This window comes from Centruroides vittatus, unplaced genomic scaffold (assembly GCF_030686945.1).
Source record: "Centruroides vittatus isolate TY-2023 unplaced genomic scaffold, ASM3068694v2 contig_502, whole genome shotgun sequence".
Classification (NCBI taxonomy): Eukaryota; Metazoa; Arthropoda; class Arachnida; order Scorpiones; family Buthidae; genus Centruroides; species Centruroides vittatus.
Genome location: NW_027122289.1, coordinates 165,001 through 185,170, shown reverse-complemented (window position 1 = coordinate 185,170; position 20,170 = coordinate 165,001). Strand labels below are relative to the sequence as shown.

Here is a 20,170-nt window from a genome sequence, read left to right as displayed (position 1 = left end):
TCCAAGAACGTTAGAGCATACTTTGATTCTAATTTTTATGTAAAATGCTTAGGTCCTTTGAATTTACTCCAGACGTTCCTATTAAATTGGATTATCATGGAAAGCGAGTTGACATGGAACAGGTGAGTGTTGTACTAAAATATAACTATATGTAATGAATGCAAATACAGAATAATTTTCATAATAGGGTGCATTAGCTGGTATATTAATGGGACTAGGTCAACTGAATAATTCTGAATTAAAATTGAAAAGGTTATCCTACAGACACGGGTAAGTTATCTGCCACTTTCCTCTTTATATAGTTGTACAATTGTCAAGTTTTATGAAACTTAACATTCAACAGGCTTCTAGGCATAGATAAGTTATTAGCGTACATTTTAAACGAATGGCTTACAGACATTAGAAGAAATCAGTTACCTAGTGTGTTAGTTGGCGTTGGTCCAATGCATTCTGTAGTTCAGTTAAGTAAGTAAGAAAGAAAACTAAAACTTTTGTTTTCAGTTAAGATCATAAAAATTAATTTTGTATAATCTTCTAGTACAGGGAATTAGAGATCTGTTCTGGTTGCCGATCGAGCAGTATCGGAAAGACGGGCGAATCGTTCGAGGAATACAGAGGGGAGCCAATTCATTTACGACGTCTACAGCAATGGCCTGTTTAGAATTAGCCAATAGACTCGTTCAAACAATTCAGGTACTACTACCAATTCTAGAACATTTGTCTAAATCTGTATGCAAGATATGATTATTAATATGACTTTTTTTTTAAAGGGTGCTGCCGAATTCACTTATGACATGGTGTCTCCGGGTCCAAGCGTCAGGATAAAACATCAGATTGCGAATAGAAAATGGCACTCCAGTTCTCAACCCGCAGACATTCGTGAAGGAATGGCAACAGCTTATCAAGTAGTCAGAGAAGTAAGATGTCGTTTATTATTTTGTTAGATGATACCAACATGTGTATTATTTTGTTAGATGTGATATAAAAATAAAATATTTGTTATAGGGTTTAGGAGATACGGCAAGAAATTTTGTAAAAATTGCATCGGAGGAGCACGAACACAAAGGAGTCTCCGGAGCCGTGGGAGGAGTTCTGAGGCAGATACCACCGACAGTAGTTAAACCAATAATTTTGGCCACGGAAGCCACGTCGACAGTACTAGGAGGCGTTCGAAATCAGTTAGTTCCAGATGCCAGAAGAGAAGCTGTCGAGAAGTGGAGATGCGAACAGAGACATTAATTTTGGTTGCATTGTAAAGGTGAGTTTTTAGATTTAAAAAGAAAAAAAAACTTCAAATTTACATCAAAAGTTACCTTACTACCAATCTTATTTTCAGATGATTGAGTCCTACTTGTGATAATATAAATTACAACCACTGACAAAAGGGGACAGGATATTTCAATCACCACTTATTTCCTCTTTATTTTTATATTTTTAAAACAAAAAGCCAGAGTATTGGATCTACAAAACATAAATATATATATAATTCTGCTAAGATAGGGTAAAAATCTACCATTCTAATAGTTGCACATATCAAAATTAAGAAAGAAAACTTAGTTTTCGAACATAGTCCGTGCGGTAAACGTGTATAAATTCTTCTATTGATCTTGTCCCATTTTTCGGAAAAAAATGCATTGTTATTGTGATAATGTATTTATGGTTGTACAGACTGCACACGTGCATTTTTTGGAATATTTTAAGTGTTTAAAATTTTAAAGATTTACGACTGTTGACATCTGTATAGATCTATATATATATATCTATATATGTGTGCAAGTAAAGTTTATAACTGGATAATCAGTCGTCGTCGACAAAGTTTTTTTTTTCTTTTGTGGTGAGTTTTATGTTTGAATTTAGCAAAGTTCTGTACGGCATAAGCGTCCTACTACTTATCGTTTTCTCTGCTCGAAGGAGTCGATGGTGCGAATATTTATTTCGAGAGACGTATAAATGAAACTTGTGCAATTTTGTGTGCTTAGAGTAAGTGGCTGTATATAAAATATTTGCAATAAAACAAAAGCTCGTTTTTTTTCCATGTCGACATCTGTCGTTACTTTAAAAACAAGATCATGAAACATAGGTTATATAAATTTATTATTGTTCTAAAAATTTACATGATTTTTCTTATGTTAAAAATAATAATAATAATAGTAAATAAATTATTACAAACATGATATAAGTGGACGAATCTGTACACGCTAAAGAAAACTTTCTTTGAAAAATATTCTACATTTAGAAGAAATATATTCAGATAAAAATTTAATTTTTCCTTGCGAACAAGTCTATGTAAGTTATGGTGCAAGTGTTACATAACCATTAATACTTCAAGCTATTATTTGGCGTTGGCTTCAATCCTGCAACATGTTTCTTCGTTAACTACGAAAATGATATGTGATTGAAAAGAATGCCGTAATTATATCTACAGCTGTTTATGAACAAATGGTCGAATGATAAATATATATACAAGATTTTTGTATCTGACAGCTAAGCTATGCGGTGTCTAGGAGCATTTGACGAAAGGATAACAGGGTTGTCTTTTAAAGACAGAGAAACTAACAAATTTTATTGTTTTGCATTGTCTCTTAGAAGATGGAGAAAATATGATCAAAATGTGAAATGGCTTCATTTAATGAGTGATCAAAGGGAAGTATAGCAAGGAATTGAGCTGCCATTGCCAAAGTCCTCTTGAATTATACTTTTATTTGATCGTCCTATAGTACTGAGATAGCACGTATTTATATTTTTAAATGAGAGGTGAGATCTTCAATGAGAGAATGCATTAAAATTTTTACATATTAGTTGCAAATTATTTCAATTTATAATTTTTATGTAATTATAACAGATCACGAGAAGTGTGTATATCTGTTTTCATTAAGCTATAGTTTAGATTTACAATAAAATGTCCAGTTTGCTTTTGTAGATGAATTGATAATTGCATGATTTAGTGCAATAAGACAGAAATGTGATTGCATCGTACCCTCGAAATGTAATTCTCACAAAGTGCGATACGCTTCATACTTTGAATAAGCGAATCCACAAGAGTATCTTCTGCGAGGTTGTTCAATGATCGTAATTAAATATTTTGCACTTAAATTGAGCAATAATAAATTTTAGCTTTTATAAAATCATATTGCTTATTAATTTTATTTATTTTTTTCAAAATTTTGAGCATGTTTAAAACTAAAACTTAGAAAAAAATTGTGCAGAAAATGCAAGACTAGTTTCAAAAATCACAGATGGGATCATTTATAATGAGCAGGCTAGTTTAATCCATCATTGCATATTTGGAGTCATTAGAGTTTTAGAAAACAATTGGTGACATTATTTAGATGGTGCAATCAAAATTTTGCCAAGTTCAGAAGTGACAAATTGGCACTAAACTGATTGTAATGAAAGCTTCTACAAATGTAAACTGAAAGTAGCAAAGGTACATTGTTCCCAAATACACATTGCTGTTTTGATTAGACAGTAGCGAGGTTGAGGCCAAAGTTTTAAATGTGAAAACGTGTACGTCGGACGTTCAGTGCCGCCTTCCTGTAAGCCTAGAAGTTTGACAATGGCGTTTGGAAAGTCAGTGGAATCATGCTCGACATTCCAAATGCTATTGTCAAACTTCAGAGCCGCTTTCCTGTAAGCCTAGAACATCCAACATACACGTTTTCGTGTTTAAAACTTCGGCCTCAACCTTGCTATTAATCTGTGTAAGCCTGTCTACATACAAAACTGGAGCTTACAAAAAACACTAGTGAATGTATACATACCAGGTGTATAAGCTTAAATCTGCTGTTTTTTAGTCAGAAAAACATGTTTTTTTTCATAGAACAGAAAAACCAAATTTATTCAAAGTACTTTCCCTCACTAGTGACACATTTTTTCCATCTCTCGGGCAATGTGTGGATACCACGCCAAAAAAATTCCTTCTCTTTCAAGACAATTCTCATCAAGCCATTTTCGGACGTCTTCGTAAGAATCAAACTGCCGCTCAGCAAGCGCGTGGTCCATTGATGAAAACAGGTGATAGTCAGAAGAGGCCAGTCTGGTGAATAAACGGGATGGGGTAGCACCTCCCAGTTGAGTGTCTCCAAGTAGTTTCAGACCAATGTTGACAAGTGCGATGGTGCGTTGTCATGGAGGAAAATCAGCTTGTCGTGTCTTTGCTGATAATCCGGCCTTTTTTTCACGCAGAGCACGGTGCAATTTGATCAGTTGTTGGTGGTAGCAGTGGGCATCAACAGTTTCACCAGGTTTCAATAGCTCATAGTAGACGATATCCTGCTGATCCCACCAAATGCATAGCATTGTCTTCCGTCCAAAGCGATTTGGTCTTGGGGAAGATGTTGATAATTTGCCTGGATCAACCCACGATTTCTTGCATTTAGGATTCTCGAAATATATCCACTTTTCATCGCTTGTTACAATCTGATGCAAAAACAACTTTCTTTTTTGATGTGCTTCGGCAGCTGATTTCTTCAAATTGAAGCAGAAAAGCAAAGCTTGTCGCATATGCTCTTTCTGACACAAAACTAGAAAAGATTACCAAAGGAAAAATGTATGTTGTATGAAATTGCTGAAGATGTGCACTGATTAATGTTGACAGATGTCAAAATCATCAAAAAACAAGTATGTCGTCTCCATCGTAGCTTAATACACTCACTTACGCCATCCATTAACAAACAGCGGATTTAAGCTTATACACCTGGTATAAAAAATATTCAACTAAATGCAATTCAGTTCAACGTCAAGCTTAAAATAAATGCAATTTGTACAATTTGAATTCTCGTCCATTATACACCTGAGTTTTTGTCTGTCCAGCTAGCAAATAACTAACGAGTCTGTCAATTATTAAGTAATGCAACCGGGGTGAATAACTACATTAACATTAGTATAAACGAATTATGCATAAACATTATTGTGGAATAAATAAGGTCTAGTGCAAGGTTCTAGCAGAGTCACCCAAGTCAGCAGTCCGGAGATGAACGCAATCATTATGAACACCCTGGTTGGCCTGGGATGGACGAAAATCTCTCCAAAATCTGGAAATCCCATGTGGTTACAAAATGCGTGGACAAGAAATGGTGCCAAGAAATGATCTGAAGAAGAAATGAATTTACAATTTGGTATTTGTTTTTTAAAAGTGACAATGCGAGAATACAAAAACATTTTACCTGTGCGTATAAATAAATAAGCAGAATACATTCCGAATATTGTCGTATATACAAGTTGAAATACTAAATAGATAAAGAAAACTAAGTTTATATTGTAGATATTCCATTATGGTAATAAAACAAACAACACAAACTTACATGACTGTAGAATGGCATGTTTAATACTAGTTCCTATAATTAATCTCTCCCACAAATGATGTAAATGAGCTATAAAAATAGAAATGATTTAAATCTGACATTTCTTGGATCTGCAGATTTGTACTAGTGACTCACCTAATCCGAAGAACAGAGGACATATTAAAATAGACATCGAAGCACCGAAACAAGGCACTAGAATTGGTAGCATGCAGGCACGAAAGGTGAATTCTTCTGAAAATGGAGCCTGGTGAATTTGAAAGATATTTTAAAATGAAGCGAAATAATTTAATAACAATGAAACTGGTTAGATTTTGTAGCGGTTTATAAATATTAAATTTTCTCAAAAGATATTTCTCAGTTGCATTCTATTTCAATTTGTATCACATGCAAATTCTGTTATAAATATAGAGGAACAATAGAGAAATGCCCTGATCCAAACTTGGGAGTTCTCATAGGAGAAGTTACTTTATTTTCTTTGACCCAGTTGACATGCATGCAATAAACATAAAGTGACCAAATACAAGATTTTCCAAAAAGAAAATTATAATAAATAGCAATGTTAATTATTATCTGAGAATGTTGTAACACACATTAAAACATTGGTAAACTGTCCACGTTTCACTTTACCCTTTACAATTTCATAATGTGTGCATCTTGTCATGTCATCATACAACTACTCAAATTTGTCCTGTGCTTGCTGTAGCATACCCATCATCACTTTTCCCATGGCTGCCACAATTCTACAGCTCCCACAGATTACTCATGTTGCATGGTGATGAGTAATTCAAACTTTGCAAACTGCCTTCTATGTTGCAAAGTCATCATTTTCATCTATCACACGACACTTGAGTACAGATGGGAGATTAAACTCTGATGGTTACTCTATTGATTGGTGTATGCCACATAGTTCTTGGATAATAATTAACATAATTGCAGTAATTTAAAATGGTAGCATAACATTCATTTTCAAAGATCCCATAGAAGACAATACTAAATAAGGGAAACTTTCCAACCCATACACAAAACAAATGGTGTTTCAAGAGCCACTGGATGTATTTTTTTTTGAAAAAAATGAAAATAAGGTATTTTTGTGTCTGGCTTTTTCAAGTGCCAAAAAAATGGCCTCAAAATTTGGGACACAGTATACGAGTGCTTCACCCTAACTAACTGACTTCCTGATTGATAATAAGAGGAAGTATTTTTTTCCCTCTTTACCTCTGGTAATGGTAGTTCAAATCTAAATTTATTGATAAACCTATATATACAATTCTTTAAATATTTGCCAATACATTTCTTGAGTGTATTGGTGTGTTTATAACAATGTGGCAGTTTTTGGTATAAGTTTTGCAACAAAACCTATGGGTTAATATTTGGATAAACTGTAATTGTTGCACTGATAAGTCATGCAGTTTATCTAATTAAATTCATATAAATTGTATATATGTGATCAGGTATTATTCAACTTTTTCATTACAAAATTCCTTTTTCAATCAAGATTCAAATTTGTAACTCAAATTCTAGAAATGCATTAATACATTATTTATTACAGATGCCAATTGATATTAACACGTAGGGACATAAAATATTGGTGCTTAATTTTTAACACACACACTGGAAGATTACAATATAGAAAAGTGTGTATAATATAAATACCATCTGATACCACGCAGATAAAAAGAAATCATGAGTGTTACCGCATAATCTTCCCAGCTAACACTATGGTAATGCATACTATTTGTATATGAATGTACACTGTTATTTTATGCCAATTTTTGACACTTGCAGGAAACAAAATTTAACTTTGTATTTAGTTTCGTTTTGTTTTTTGGAAACATTGTTTATTTTGTGTAAGGGTTGGGAAGTTTCTCTTGTAATACAATGAAGATTCAATATATGAGGGGCTTCAAAAAGTTTGTGGAAAAAGGATAGTATGAAAAAATGATTTCAGTTATAATGTTTATTTTTCAACATATGCTCCATTAAGGTCGATACACTTCTGCAAATGTTGATACCAGTCTTTAAGTCTGTCTGAGTAGAACTGAGGGTCTTGTGATCTGAACCATGCCAGAGCAGCTCTTTTTACATCTTCAACTGATGGAAAATTGGTACCTTTCAATGATTTTTTTCAACTTTGAAAACAAAAAGAAGTCAGATGGGGCTAAATCAGGGCTGTAAGAGAGATGTCGGATGATTTCCCATCAAAATTCATGTAGCACAGCTTTTGTTTGCCAAGCACTGTGAGCAGGTACATGTCGTGTTGGAGAGGATGTGTTGATGGAGCTTTCCAGGGCATTTTTCCAAGATTCTTTTGGACAGTTTTCTCAAAGTGCCTTCATAATAATCAGATGTAATTGTCTTCTAGTTCTCAAGGAAGTCAACTAGCAAAATTCCCTCTGCATCCCAGAAGACAGTGGCCATGATCTTTCCTCTTGAATGCTCAGATTTTGCTTTGACTGGTCCACTTCCACCCTGGGGTAGCCACTGCTTTGATTGAATTTTGTCCTCGGGATCATACTGGTAGAGCCATGTTTCATCCTCTGTCACAATTCTTTGCAGAAAAGCTTCAGGGTCCCCATCCCACTTGTTCAAAATTTCCATTGAAAGATTTGCCTTCATTTGCTGCTGATCTGGGTGCAACAGCCTAGGGACCCATCCAACAGAAAGCTTGCTTAGTCCCAAACTCTCCACAAGAATTGTGTGTGCAGAACCCATGGAGATGTTGAGTGTATCTACTACCGATTCAGTGGTTATTCATCTATCCTTTTCAATCAAGTCACGAACAGCATCAATGTTTTCCTCACAAACTGATGTTGGCCTGCCACTACGGGGCTCATCTTCAACCTTGGTTTTTTCCACTTCTGAAGCAACTTATCCACTTGTAGGTTGTTGACTTCTTTGGAGCATTATCACCATAAACTTGTTCCTGAGCATCAATGATTTGCCTATTCTCCCAACCAAGTTTCATCATGAACGTTGTTTGTTCTGGTCTCAATTTTGGTGGATTCTATGTTGCTTGAATGGTGCCTGACTTTCAACTGGCAACATGGTAAATGCAGGTAAGAATGCATTCTTACCTGCATTTAAAGGTTCATGCTTGAACATGTTATAACACATTGGTACAAGAATGTTCAGGTGCATTGAAATCAAAATCCTTTCAAACAATTTTAAGTTACGGACTTATTCCACAAACTTTTTGAAGCCCCCATGTATTATCAGTTGTGGACAGTGGCAGATCTAGCTGGGTACAGCAAGTAAGGCAGACACAAGCCTTTACTAAAGGTAGATTTTACACTATGACTATCTGAGCAGTCATGTCAGTTGAAACCATCCAACTGTGATTTGAAGGACATGTGGCAAAGCAGTATGCATGCATACTAAGCAGTTCTGTCCTAAACAGCATAAATCTTAACCATTGAGGCACACTGTCATGTATAATGCCTTATCTCCTGTACTAACACATTATTAAAATTCTGTGTTTCCTTTCATTCTATACAATATATGGTTACTACACGATTCCACATACCAAACTAAGTAAACATAAAAGATACTCTCATTAATTGTCATATTCTTATGAATATTTTCAATGATTAGCTGATAACACAACCATCATTCAAACAGTTTCGACTAGCTAAACACTACGATCTTGCCTGTTTTGTCCATGTTTGTAACTGCCGATGAAGATGAACAAACTGAATCAGATATTCCATATACTGTATTCACATTTTGTGAAGTTATATGGAACCTACAAACTTTATTATATATAAATAATTTTTGGACCAGGGCCATGAAGCACTTGATCCATCACCAATTCAAATACTTCACAGTTATGGAGAAAGAACACCAAAATTCCTCTATAATTCTAAATAGACAAATGTCACATTAAAATAACCATTACATTCTTCAAATTTATCATCCATATTTTGGTCCAGGAAACTCATCTGTATTTCTAAAACAGTCTTCTGCATTGTCATAAGTAATTCTCCTAGTAATTAAAGAAGAAAATGGACTAAAGTATGGATGGTAATTTTTAATTGTCTTGGTGTAACAGTTCTAACAAACTACAGCTATAATTTGGAATAGCATATTACACATTATTTTCTATTAGAGAAACAATCAAATTTGTTAATTAACTAGTGATACTATAAAGTAGAATACACACTTGGCCACACACTATGGTATAAGCTACTGTATAAATGTAATTCTACTAAAAGTAACTTCTACCCAAATTCCAATCAACATGAAGCATTTAATGGCTGTATTCACAACCAAAGATGAAGAGTTAAGAGTTAGAAATTAACCAATACACATTCACATACTAAAAGTAAACTTATAACTTAATCCTTGGTTGTTAATATAGCTGTATGTATGTATTTAGTGAAGTACAAAATGGCCACTTAGTTTTGATACAGTCATTTCAAATTAAAGAAGCATAAGGTACTTACTACAATGTGATTTCTTAACCAGATCAAATTTCTTAAATTAGTAGACCAGTATGTTGTTTCTACAGGAGATGATAAAGTTTTACTCATCAAATTTCATTAAATTTAATTAATTAAACAAATAAAACTCACCAAAATAAATAGTGCAGATGCCATCAATGTAGTGCATAAAAAGAGGACCAAAGAAAAGAACCTATAAATAAAGATAAATCATTTAGATTTTAATTAAAATTACAGGTATCCCTTGATTAAAGTACAAAATTAATTGCGGCAATCCCTTTATTTACGTGGCTTCACCGGCTGTCTTCACTTAACATGGATACTGTATTTTGATTAACCTAATTTTGATACACGCGGTTAGATCATGGGATTAACTATGTTAATCAAGAGATACCTGTACAGCTCATTTGTTCGTCATTTAAGATATAATTACCATTGTTAGTAATAGAGGAATGGTCAATGCAGCGATGCAGCCAGACCATCTGATCCCTAATAATTCCAGAATTCCTGGATTCTAGGATAATCAAGTTGCTTCAATTATTCAAATTATGAAATTCTTAAAAATAACTTTCTTACCTCTTTAAAATAATTAAAATTTGTTCCAAAATAAGTGAAAAATGGTGATATGATGGCGACCACGAAAACACTTACGAATCTTCTCTTCACTGTCAGAGGATGATCTCTAAACACACAAAAAAAAGTTTATAAACATTTGTCACACACTTAATAGAGTACACTTGATCCAAATACTGCAACAGGATCTAAGATCAGAAGACGATGCAGACAGTTTATTCAAATTCTAGTCTGAAAAAATTAATTTACAATTTGCATTTCTTATCACATAATAGTTAACGTAAGGTTGTTTTCTGTACTGGTAACGAGTTGTTCGGCTATTTTAACATCACTTCCTCACATTTTTGAAGAATATTCCATTTATCCATTAGTGGACAACTCTAACAATAACCTATTAGTTTCTTTGAGAATCTGAATGTCTATGAGTTAATGTTTAGATAACAAAAAAAAAAAAAAATGGAAATGGAAACTCAAAATACCAAAACAGAGGTTTCGTGAAATCATCGCCATATCATTATACATGGAATACCCATGGGTAATGAACCAAGCATACATACATGTATGATTGACTCTCAATTTATGTCAGAACTAACAATGACTTAAAATATACCTAGTAACATCTGAGAAAGCAAGAAACAAAACATGGATTCATACATATTTATGGATACAATTACATTTCTGAATGAATGGTTGGGACCTTATCAGAGCTGTAGACTGTACCCATGTGCAAAAAAGGTCAAAGGAACCATATTTCTACATGCGATCCTTTGCAAGAAACAGCCTCAAAATCAGCCTACTGCCAGGTTGCATGCGATCGGGAGTCATTTTGCTCCATTAAGACTATCACCATTGGCGTAGCCAGAGTTTTGTTATGGGGAGCCTAGTAGAGGCTGTAATTTTCTGGGGAGAACACCAGGTTAACTGCGTGGGGGCTGGGATGTAATTTTCTGGGGAGGGGCACCAGATTAACTGGGGGGCCATGCCCACCCATGCCCCTTCTTGGCTATGCCCATGACTATCACATTTAACTATTTAGCCCACAACTATGCCAGAACACTTGATTGTTCGTAGAGTACTTGATTGTAATTTTATGGGTGTGAAGACACTTGCCCACCCGACTGTATGCGGAGTGTCACTATTACTCATCTGACTGATGCGGAGCATGGAGATTAGGCAGTATATTGGTTCGCGGTAAAAATTGACCTTTGGGGTGAAGATCGTACAGGTATGGTTCCATTCACTTTTTTGCACATACTGTACAAGAGGATCTTTAACTCTGAGGATGGAAAATCCCTCATTCAGATTTCACGTCTTAGCTATTCATACTCACTAATTCATATCATTGTAACGAATTAGCATAAATTGATAATTTATTAAAATCAAATGAAGATATAGAAGCAATACATGTTACAAGTCCAATATTTAATCAATTCGACCAAATACAGTAAATGAATACTTCACATAAATACATCTTAACTAAGTGATTTATAATATTAAAACCCAGCACAGATGTTCCAAATCTACTATATTTACATTTATAAACAGACAAACTACGACTTGCAACGTGCTTTCAGTTAGTAATATGAATAAAACTATGGATTCACCTGTGATTCATCTTCTTCCATATGTACAGGCTACCAACATATGTAATAGCCAGAACGAAGCAGAATAATATCGCCTTGATGCAATTTGAGTCCTGCGACAGATCTTTTTCGGATGCTTGCGAATCTCCATCGTCCGCAGCCATTTTGAATCCGCGACGAGGATACTCCTGGTGTCGAAAGTTTGAACTCGTGTAAATAATTGATAGTTCGTAATAAAATAAATAAATAATGAAACAAATTTAGTTTATAGAACACCAATTTAATAATAATAATAATAATAATGTCTAAATATAACGAAACGGTGAGTTTGCTTTATTTTATAATTTTAAATTGGTGCGTGAGTGCATGATAGCGAGTCGTTATCGTTTGGTTTTCATTTAGTTTCCGAACGTTCTTAAAAATATTACGTTGTTTTGTCCGCCAGTAATTTAATTTTATTAAATTATTTTTCTTGTAAATGCAATTAACATAACGTTTCTAAACTAATTTTTATATTTCACATTATATAACTGAGAATTCTCAAATATAATCTACGTGGGAGGTTCGAGAATTCTACTCTAGTTGAATTGGTTTGGTTTTCGAGACTTTACGAACGTTCTAAATATAATGTTTTACGCGATTTTAAGGATCTTCCTAAACCTCCCGTTCCGAAACTCGGATTAACGATTGAAAGATATCTGAATGGTATTAAAAGAATAATACCTGAAGAACAATACGTAGTGACTGAAAAATTAGCAAGAGAATTTAAGGATAGTGAAGAAGGAAATACCCTTCAATATCTGATACAGGAATGTGCGGAAGAGACTGACAATTACGTAAGTTAACTAATTTTAAACACGTTCGAAAAGTCCTCACGTGGAAAACAATTACGACGCATATTATGAAGCGTGGTGCATACAATGTTTCTTTATGTTCCATATATTATTTTTGCTATTATCTTCTTCTTATCATCCTTCTCCTCTACTTTATTGCCTTATTCTTCCGCTCATTCTTATTTATCATCATCATTCATTGATTACATTCTTCTCCGCCATTTTCCTATTCATTGTATTCTTTCTTTCATCAACTTCTTTATTTTCTTATCTTTTTCCTCCTCCACTAATGTGGAATTAGTATAAAATATCTTATACTGTGTATGCACGGTTGTTATACCCTGTCTTTCTCTATTGTGGGCCTGACCGAACTAACAATGGGCTTGTTGGTTCGATCAGGCCCACAATGAAAAATTACTGAACACAGCTGATTTTTACAGGTTACAGAATTTTGGTTAAGTGACATGTACTTGAGATCGCCACTTCCACTTCCCATTAACTGTAATCCGTTTTTTATGCTACCAAAACAATCATTTAAGACTGATCTTGAACGTTATAGGTGAGACACTAAAAATGTTTATATATATTTTACTCTAATACTATAAAGTATAAAACACCATTTGCAATTCTTCCTTAAGTTACATCGCGCAGTTCATCATATTTTCTCTACTACAAAAGATTAAATTGGACAGGTAAACTTATCTGAAATTTTATATTTATTAATTTGAAGAATAATATATTAATTTATAGAGAAGAAATAGAACAAGATATTGATTATACACACGGGAAAGGTTATCCTTTATCCATGGATACGGCTTATAAGTTATATTCTGGATATAGAAGGCCCGATATAGAAGACAAACAAATATTTGCCAAGTCTTCAAACCACATCATTGTCATTTGTAATAATCAGGTAATAATTATGCCTTTGAAAAAAAGTCTAAATCAAGTGAAAATATGGTAATTTTTTAAATAGATTTTTAGGCTGCAATTTGAAGATGGTTCGGTTTATCCCAGTGAAGAAGCATTATGCAAAATTCTTACAAAAATTGAAGAAGAGAGTGTGAAAGAACCTATTTATCCTCCTGTAGGGATCATTACAACAGCGAGTCGCCTGGATTGTTCAAATTTTAGGCAGATTCTATCAGAAGGTATAGATTAATACATTTCTGATGCCATATTTTTGATAATTTTCAATACTTTTGTAATTGTCCAGATTATCATGTGAGTAAAAATATTACTATATGGATTATCGGTTTGAATTCGACTCGGTCCTCATAATTTCTAATGGATTGTATTACATATAATGCAATATAATCCATTATGCGCTTATAAATCAAACACGCTTGAACCTTGGACCAGTAGGGGCACGTCTTTTTGCATCACTTGATGAAAAATCTGTATTCAAATTTTTAAAGATACGAGTTCAAATATTTGTTACATGGAAAAAAGTTGTATCTACCGCTAATTGCAGTGTTTTCGAGTAAACTAGTGTAGAAAACTAAATTAGAATTCCGTTGAACATGTTCAGCAAGGTCTGAAAATTATCTCCGTTTTTAAATTTGTGCAAGGATCATAATGTCATGCAACCGTGAATGACTTACTAACTCTTACCTCAGCAGAGAAGGTGCAGAAGTAGTGTCTAGATTTTAAAATCTAACAGATATTTCTTTGCCTCCTCTATATGGTGGCCCATTGCTCATAAGAAAAGCAAAGAAACGAGATCTCATGGACATGTCAAGAGTTTTAAAAGAAGAACATGCTGAATTGTACAGGGCATTGCACGCTGAGGAAAAAATCATTATAGGCAGTTCTTAGCTACTAATACTGTAGAAAGGTTATAAAATAAAAGATATTGTTTGTGTTTACAGTGAAATACTGTAATTTTTTACTCTTGAAGTAAAGCCATACATCGTGGGTTTGGCCTGCTCATAGTGATGCATTACGAGTCGCCCCCACTGCAAATTAGGTCCATCCATTAGAGGAAAAATTTTCGCCAGCCATTTTACTTTAATATGCTATGCCCTTATTGATTAATCGATCGCTTATTTACAGATATAATTAATCAAGAATCAATTCAGAAAATCGAAGAATGTCTCTATATTTTGTGTATGGATGATTCTTTAAGGGATATCTTAAAAACTGCAAAAAATTCAAGCGAGAGAAAAGAAATTATGGCACGCCATATTTTTCACGGTAGCAAAATTGAACATTCTAGTGGGAATAGGTGGTTCGAGAAATGTTTACAAGTTAGAAAAATTATTTCATGAATCTTAAATATCTATTCTATCCGGTAAAATGGTTTGGTTTGTGTATAAATATATACATTTTACAGTTTATAGTAACTAAAAATGGAGTTAATGGAGTTTGTATGGAACCCTCAATTTTGGATGAAAGTGTTCTTTTACAATTTTTACAGGAGTTTATGCTTTTTCTGTTAAGTATTAATCTTTATATATCATCTGATTGCTACGAGAAGAGATTTTATAACATGTCGCCGTGAGATATGCTTATTTTTAAAAATGAAACATGCAACTAGATTGTCATTAGGCTATAATATGACTAATTAATTATCAAGATAGTAATTTGGAACTACAGATAGACAGTTACTCCGCCTCTCGTGTTAAATTTAATTATTAGAAATATAAATAAAATTAATTTAGAGTCGTTATAAATTAAATGAATTTATTATTTATAAATATATGATATTTATTTTTAAAAGTAATGGGTGATATGACCAATTATCTATAGATCATGTATCAAACTATGATTAGAAGTCCTCTAGAAGCGATATTTAAAATCAAGTCTCATCTTATGGTAGTCAGACATTATATGACTTTGTTTACTAATTTTTTTTAATTAATTAGGAAAAGAAATCGTCCTAGAAGGAGAATTATGAATTCTATGCATCTAGAGAAATTAAAATGGATAATAAACCCTAAAGAAGCTTTAGAAATTGAATCAGCTGGTTATAAAATGAATCAGTAAGGAGTCATTAAGGAGGAATCAATGATATGGAATGATTTATATTTTTGCGCATTATTTGCATATTGTTTTAATTAAAAAGTAATTTATATATGTTAGGTAGAGTTATTAAAATTCCTTAAAATTATTTCTGCCCGGTAGGCACTAGGAGGGCTTTTTTTTCATGTTTACAACCAGGTGAGGGCGAGTCGCATACTGACTCGACCACAACCACTACCACGTTTACAACCAGGTAGTGAGGGATTAGTTCAACCTATCCGAAACATGCTGCACACGAAAAATAACTGAGGACTTTTCTGTGTGTTTCATTTTTGGCTCTGTCCTGTGGGAGCTAAGAAAGCCTTTTTTTCTGTACCCATCGTAGGTTCGGCCAGGTCCACAATGGGGTCAACCGAACCTACGATGAGTATAGGTGATGAAGAACAGCTCACGTAAAATTCTTGAGGAGTTACTCTCCCAGATTCGATTCCGGGTCTCCAGAGCGACTCGGATATTTTTTTGACCTGGACTCGAATCCGAATTTTCCATACATTTTTCCCAAGCTTCTTGAAAGTCGATTGAAATTGAACTGTATATAGATAAAGTGATTAAAATCCACTTTCTGTGGCCCTCCCTACATTGGTATCTTATGAGACCTTTCCTTCTCTACCATACAATAATAAATTTAAAGGCGTGAAACTCACGAGGTCCTGTGTTGCTATTTATGTTAAGTTATAGTGACCAAATCCTAAAAATGGCCCACCATTTGCTGAGTAAATAAAAAATTGCTCGCGCCTCGCCAACTGACTGGCCATGTGGAGTTTTCCTGGTTTTCTTCATGTTAGTAACACCTAAATAGGGGTCTAATTTCCCATAAAAGATTCCCAGGAGGCATTCTCCCCTCGGAAGATCGTCCGTGGCACATTTGATTATGGATCCGAGTGTAGCTTTGATCTCCCTTTTTTATAACTCAGATAATTAGCAAAAACCATCAACTCCCTTTTATAACTGATCCTCACAACCGTGGTACTTACGCCTGACATTCATTCATTGTTTTCCGAGAGATAGGATTGCCAGACTGGGCAAAAAATGGCCAATCGATCTATTTTTTTTTCTGTATAACTTTCTGCCCTGTAGGCACTAAGAGGGTTTTGTTTTAGCAGGCCAACGAGGCAACTGAGTAGTGAGAAACAGCGTCTAAATATCCGGATGAACTACCCTCCGAAAAACTCCTGGGGATTTTTGACTAACCAAGGTTCGATTCCGGGTCCCAGAGCGGTTGACTGCCATCTTAATTTAGCCATTGGGCCGTATTCGAGACGTCTGGTCACTTTAACCTTAAGTTTAAATTCGACCCTGATGCTAAATCTTAATTTAAAACACAAAATGTCATTGATTATATTTATAAAATTATTTTATTAATTAATTTACAAATATATTTATAGACTCATAAGCGAATTAGATCTTAAAATAATGAAATTTGCCGAATACGGAAAGGAATTCATCAAAAGGAGAAACCTCAATCCTGATGTTTATATTGAAATATGCATACAAATGGCTTATTTTAGGTCGGTTTTTTAATATACTTTTATACTTTCTAATTTCATATTAACTAATTATTTTACGTAAAGATTATATAAAAGATTAACATCAACATATCAAGCCGCTTCGTTACGCAAATTTAGATACGGAAGATTTGATAATATTCGTGTTTCCAGCGAAGATTTAATGAACTTTTTCAAGATTTTTTATGATGAAACTGTCAAAAAGGTAAAAAACATAATTAATTTTTTTTCTTGAATGATGTTGCCTGGGATCGGGAGCTTTATGGCTTCAGACACGTGTAGATATATACTGCACTTTTTTATATGCAATAAGTACACGGAAAGTAAAAACCATGCGCAAAAACAACTCCGAATCCGCACTCACTAGGCTTGGTTAACTAGGGCCTTGTTGAGGGCCTCGCACATCCTAAAACCGTCACTGGTTATAGCTAGACCACATGTTCGTAAGGTTTTAAACAGAGTATTGAAAAACATATGAAATCAAACTAAATTTCGATACACAAATATCATGTTAAATATAGCATTTTTAACAAAAACAGAAAAAATCTAAGAAATATTTTATTATAGGAAGAAAAAGTAAAACTTTTCCTTAAAGTCATTGAGAAACAAATTGAAATGTATATTTATGTAAGTAAAATATCTGTTCATAAGATATATTAATTAACAGTCTATTTAAATATGTATATATATTTTATGTATATGTGAAGACCATTAATGGAGAAGGTCCTGATAATCATCTTTTATGTTTGAAAGAATTTTCTCACAACAAAAGACAGTATGATCCGGCACTATTTAGAGATAAATCATATCAAGAATATCTAAACTTTTGTTTGCAAATAAAGCAGGTAAATAATTATAAACAGCATCTTTGGAAGATTTTTGTAGGTCTGTTTTGTGCTACATAACCAAAATTTAATGAAGAATAATTATACTTAGTGTTTATTTTCTGAAGTTTGTAATATATATATATTATATACTGTATATATATATCACATGTACTGTACATAAAATATATATACATTTTTAAATAGACTGTTAATTAATATATCTTATGAACAGATACTCTGCAATTAAGCATGTGAATTTATGAATGATAGAAGTCGCAATTTGCTTATTTTTTTTAAGTTAAAATTTCGTTATATTTAGATTAATTCCAAATGTAATATAATCGTGGGATACGGACCTATGACGAGAGACGGCTATAGTTGCTGTTTTAATCTTCAAGAACATCAAATAATATTCACTCTGACATCATTTAATACACTCGAAAAAACAGATTTGCAAAGTTTTGCCCAACATTTGACAGCAAGTTTGATCGAAATCGGCGAATTTTGTCAAAAGAATTTACGAAAACTCACCATAAGGTCAGCTAAAATTAGCGTAAATTCTATATAAGAATCATTTATGTAATTTTTTAAATGTTATTTTTATTATTTTCAGCACCAAAGCCAAATCATTGCGTAAATTAAAGTGAGAATAATTATCTAAATTGAATCATAAAGTTTATTAGCTATGAGATGTTACCATTGACGCCTTGATTATATTTCTTTAATTGAATAAATTAATTTCAAATTTTCTGGTGATTTATTGGGTAACTTATAAACAAACGTAAAACATAAATACAAAACTTTAAAAGTTATTAATTTTTCTATGAGCTAAAATTTAAAATACTTGATTTTGTATGAAGTAAGTTTGATTTCGTCGCTATGGGGCAGAATACAGAAAAAATGGCTAAATTCGTGTCATAAGCTTTGTAGACACAGGAATCTATCGATCTGAGGAAAACAAGTAAAGTTAGCGCGTGACAAGATAGTACGCAGCGCCATCTCTCATCGCTAGCAGTAACTAAATTCGATGAATTAAAAAAATCGGATACGAGAAAACAAGAAGCATCGTCGATCCATCCGTTCCAGAAAATTGAATAAATTAATTTTCAACTAGAAAACGGAAGGGGAGAAAGAAAAAAGTGGAAGCTAGGTACTTATAGAAGTTTCCAAGCGATACTGTCGGCCGGGAGCGGTGGCGTGTTCCTGTAATCCAGCTACTCGGAGGCCAGAACTAGAGGACGGCTTGAGGATGGGAGAAGACCTTCACGTTGTTCTATGTCGATCGGATGTCCGCACTAAGAGCGACGTCGATATGGTGGCCCTCGGGGAGTCGGGGGTAACCAGGTTGTCTAAGGAGGAGCGAATCGGCCCAGGGCGGAAACGCAGCAGGCAAAAGCTCTCGCGTCGTGCAGTAGTGGGATAGCGTCTGTGAATAGGCGGCGTGTCGGTACCCTTCCAATACAGTCGGACCTAGTTCTGCTCTTTTTTTTCTAATTTCGTATTAATTTTTTTCATATATATATAATTAATACTACGTAACTGTTCTCTGTCTCCATAGATGGCGTCATCGATCATTCGATCCCTTCAAGGTCTAGAAACACAGGGTCAGTACCCAGTTCCCCGAGGAGCTGGATTCTTAGTTCCAAGGTCACGATATTAATGCTCTGTACTGTACCGGTACCTACATACAGTATGTCCAGTAAACTGCGGTTTTCTTCCAGTTCGAGCCACAAAATTCCTTCTATAATTTCAAATAGAGTATCTTTTCATTTAGAAGTTACTCTTGACACATAATTAAAGGCTTTAACTAAATAGGTTTCAAAATAAAATGCCATATCAATAGTTCGTATGATACAGTAAGAGGATAAATTCATTTAATTTTGAAATGCAAAATTAGAGAGGAAATACTTGTTAAAATTTTCTATACTCACGTGCATTTTTGCATTACACAAACTCCAAATAGGAGCTCAGCGCAAACATTTTTATAAATTAACTAGCTGACCCGGCCACGCGTTGTTGTGGCTCAAAATGTATCTATTATAAATGTATAACATTTCCCCCGTGGGGTGAATTTCAAAAAATC

The 20,170-nt window shown here is 33.9% G+C and overlaps 3 protein-coding genes across 4 annotated transcripts in view; 2 read left to right on the top strand and 1 right to left on the bottom strand.

The window, feature by feature from the left end:
* Atg2 (Autophagy-related 2) overlaps window positions 1–2,039 on the top strand; it is a 43,063-nt gene extending 41,024 nt beyond the window's left edge. The window contains 7 exon segments of the mRNA XM_067273963.1: window positions 53–122; window positions 188–270; window positions 344–465; window positions 539–693; window positions 771–917; window positions 1,006–1,258; window positions 1,337–2,039. Of these exon segments, the coding sequence (XP_067130064.1) occupies window positions 53–122; window positions 188–270; window positions 344–465; window positions 539–693; window positions 771–917; window positions 1,006–1,239 (811 nt within the window). The 3' untranslated portion in view covers window positions 1,240–1,258; window positions 1,337–2,039.
* Window positions 2,040–4,616: 2,577 nt separating this feature from the next.
* On the bottom strand, window positions 4,617–12,084 carry Sras (Ras converting CAAX endopeptidase Sras). The gene is made up of 9 exons (XM_067273994.1): window positions 11,920–12,084; window positions 10,319–10,424; window positions 10,176–10,256; window positions 9,875–9,935; window positions 9,746–9,804; window positions 5,439–5,547; window positions 5,304–5,372; window positions 5,166–5,228; window positions 4,617–5,090 (listed from the first exon to the last, which is right to left on the bottom strand). Exons 1-9 carry the CDS (start codon window positions 12,060–12,062, stop codon window positions 4,894–4,896), a joined length of 888 nt encoding a protein of 295 aa, XP_067130095.1. The 5' UTR covers window positions 12,063–12,084; the 3' UTR covers window positions 4,617–4,893.
* Window positions 12,085–12,129: 45 nt separating this feature from the next.
* Window positions 12,130–18,832, top strand: LOC136978283 (choline O-acetyltransferase-like). 2 transcript variants are annotated; one of them, XM_067273981.1, is made up of 15 exons: window positions 12,130–12,203; window positions 12,535–12,734; window positions 13,172–13,290; window positions 13,370–13,423; window positions 13,482–13,644; window positions 13,708–13,882; window positions 14,787–14,980; window positions 15,067–15,167; window positions 15,599–15,715; window positions 17,141–17,263; window positions 17,327–17,465; window positions 17,828–17,887; window positions 17,968–18,105; window positions 18,407–18,624; window positions 18,701–18,832. In XM_067273981.1, the coding sequence occupies exons 1-15, from the start codon at window positions 12,200–12,202 to the stop codon at window positions 18,732–18,734; spliced, it is 1,839 nt and encodes a 612-aa protein (XP_067130082.1). In that variant the 5' UTR covers window positions 12,130–12,199; the 3' UTR covers window positions 18,735–18,832. The 2 variants fall into 2 exon arrangements, with proteins under 2 accessions (XP_067130082.1, XP_067130081.1); XM_067273980.1 differs by having other exon boundaries at window positions 12,134–12,220; window positions 12,546–12,734.
* Window positions 18,833–20,170: the final 1,338 nt, after the last annotated feature.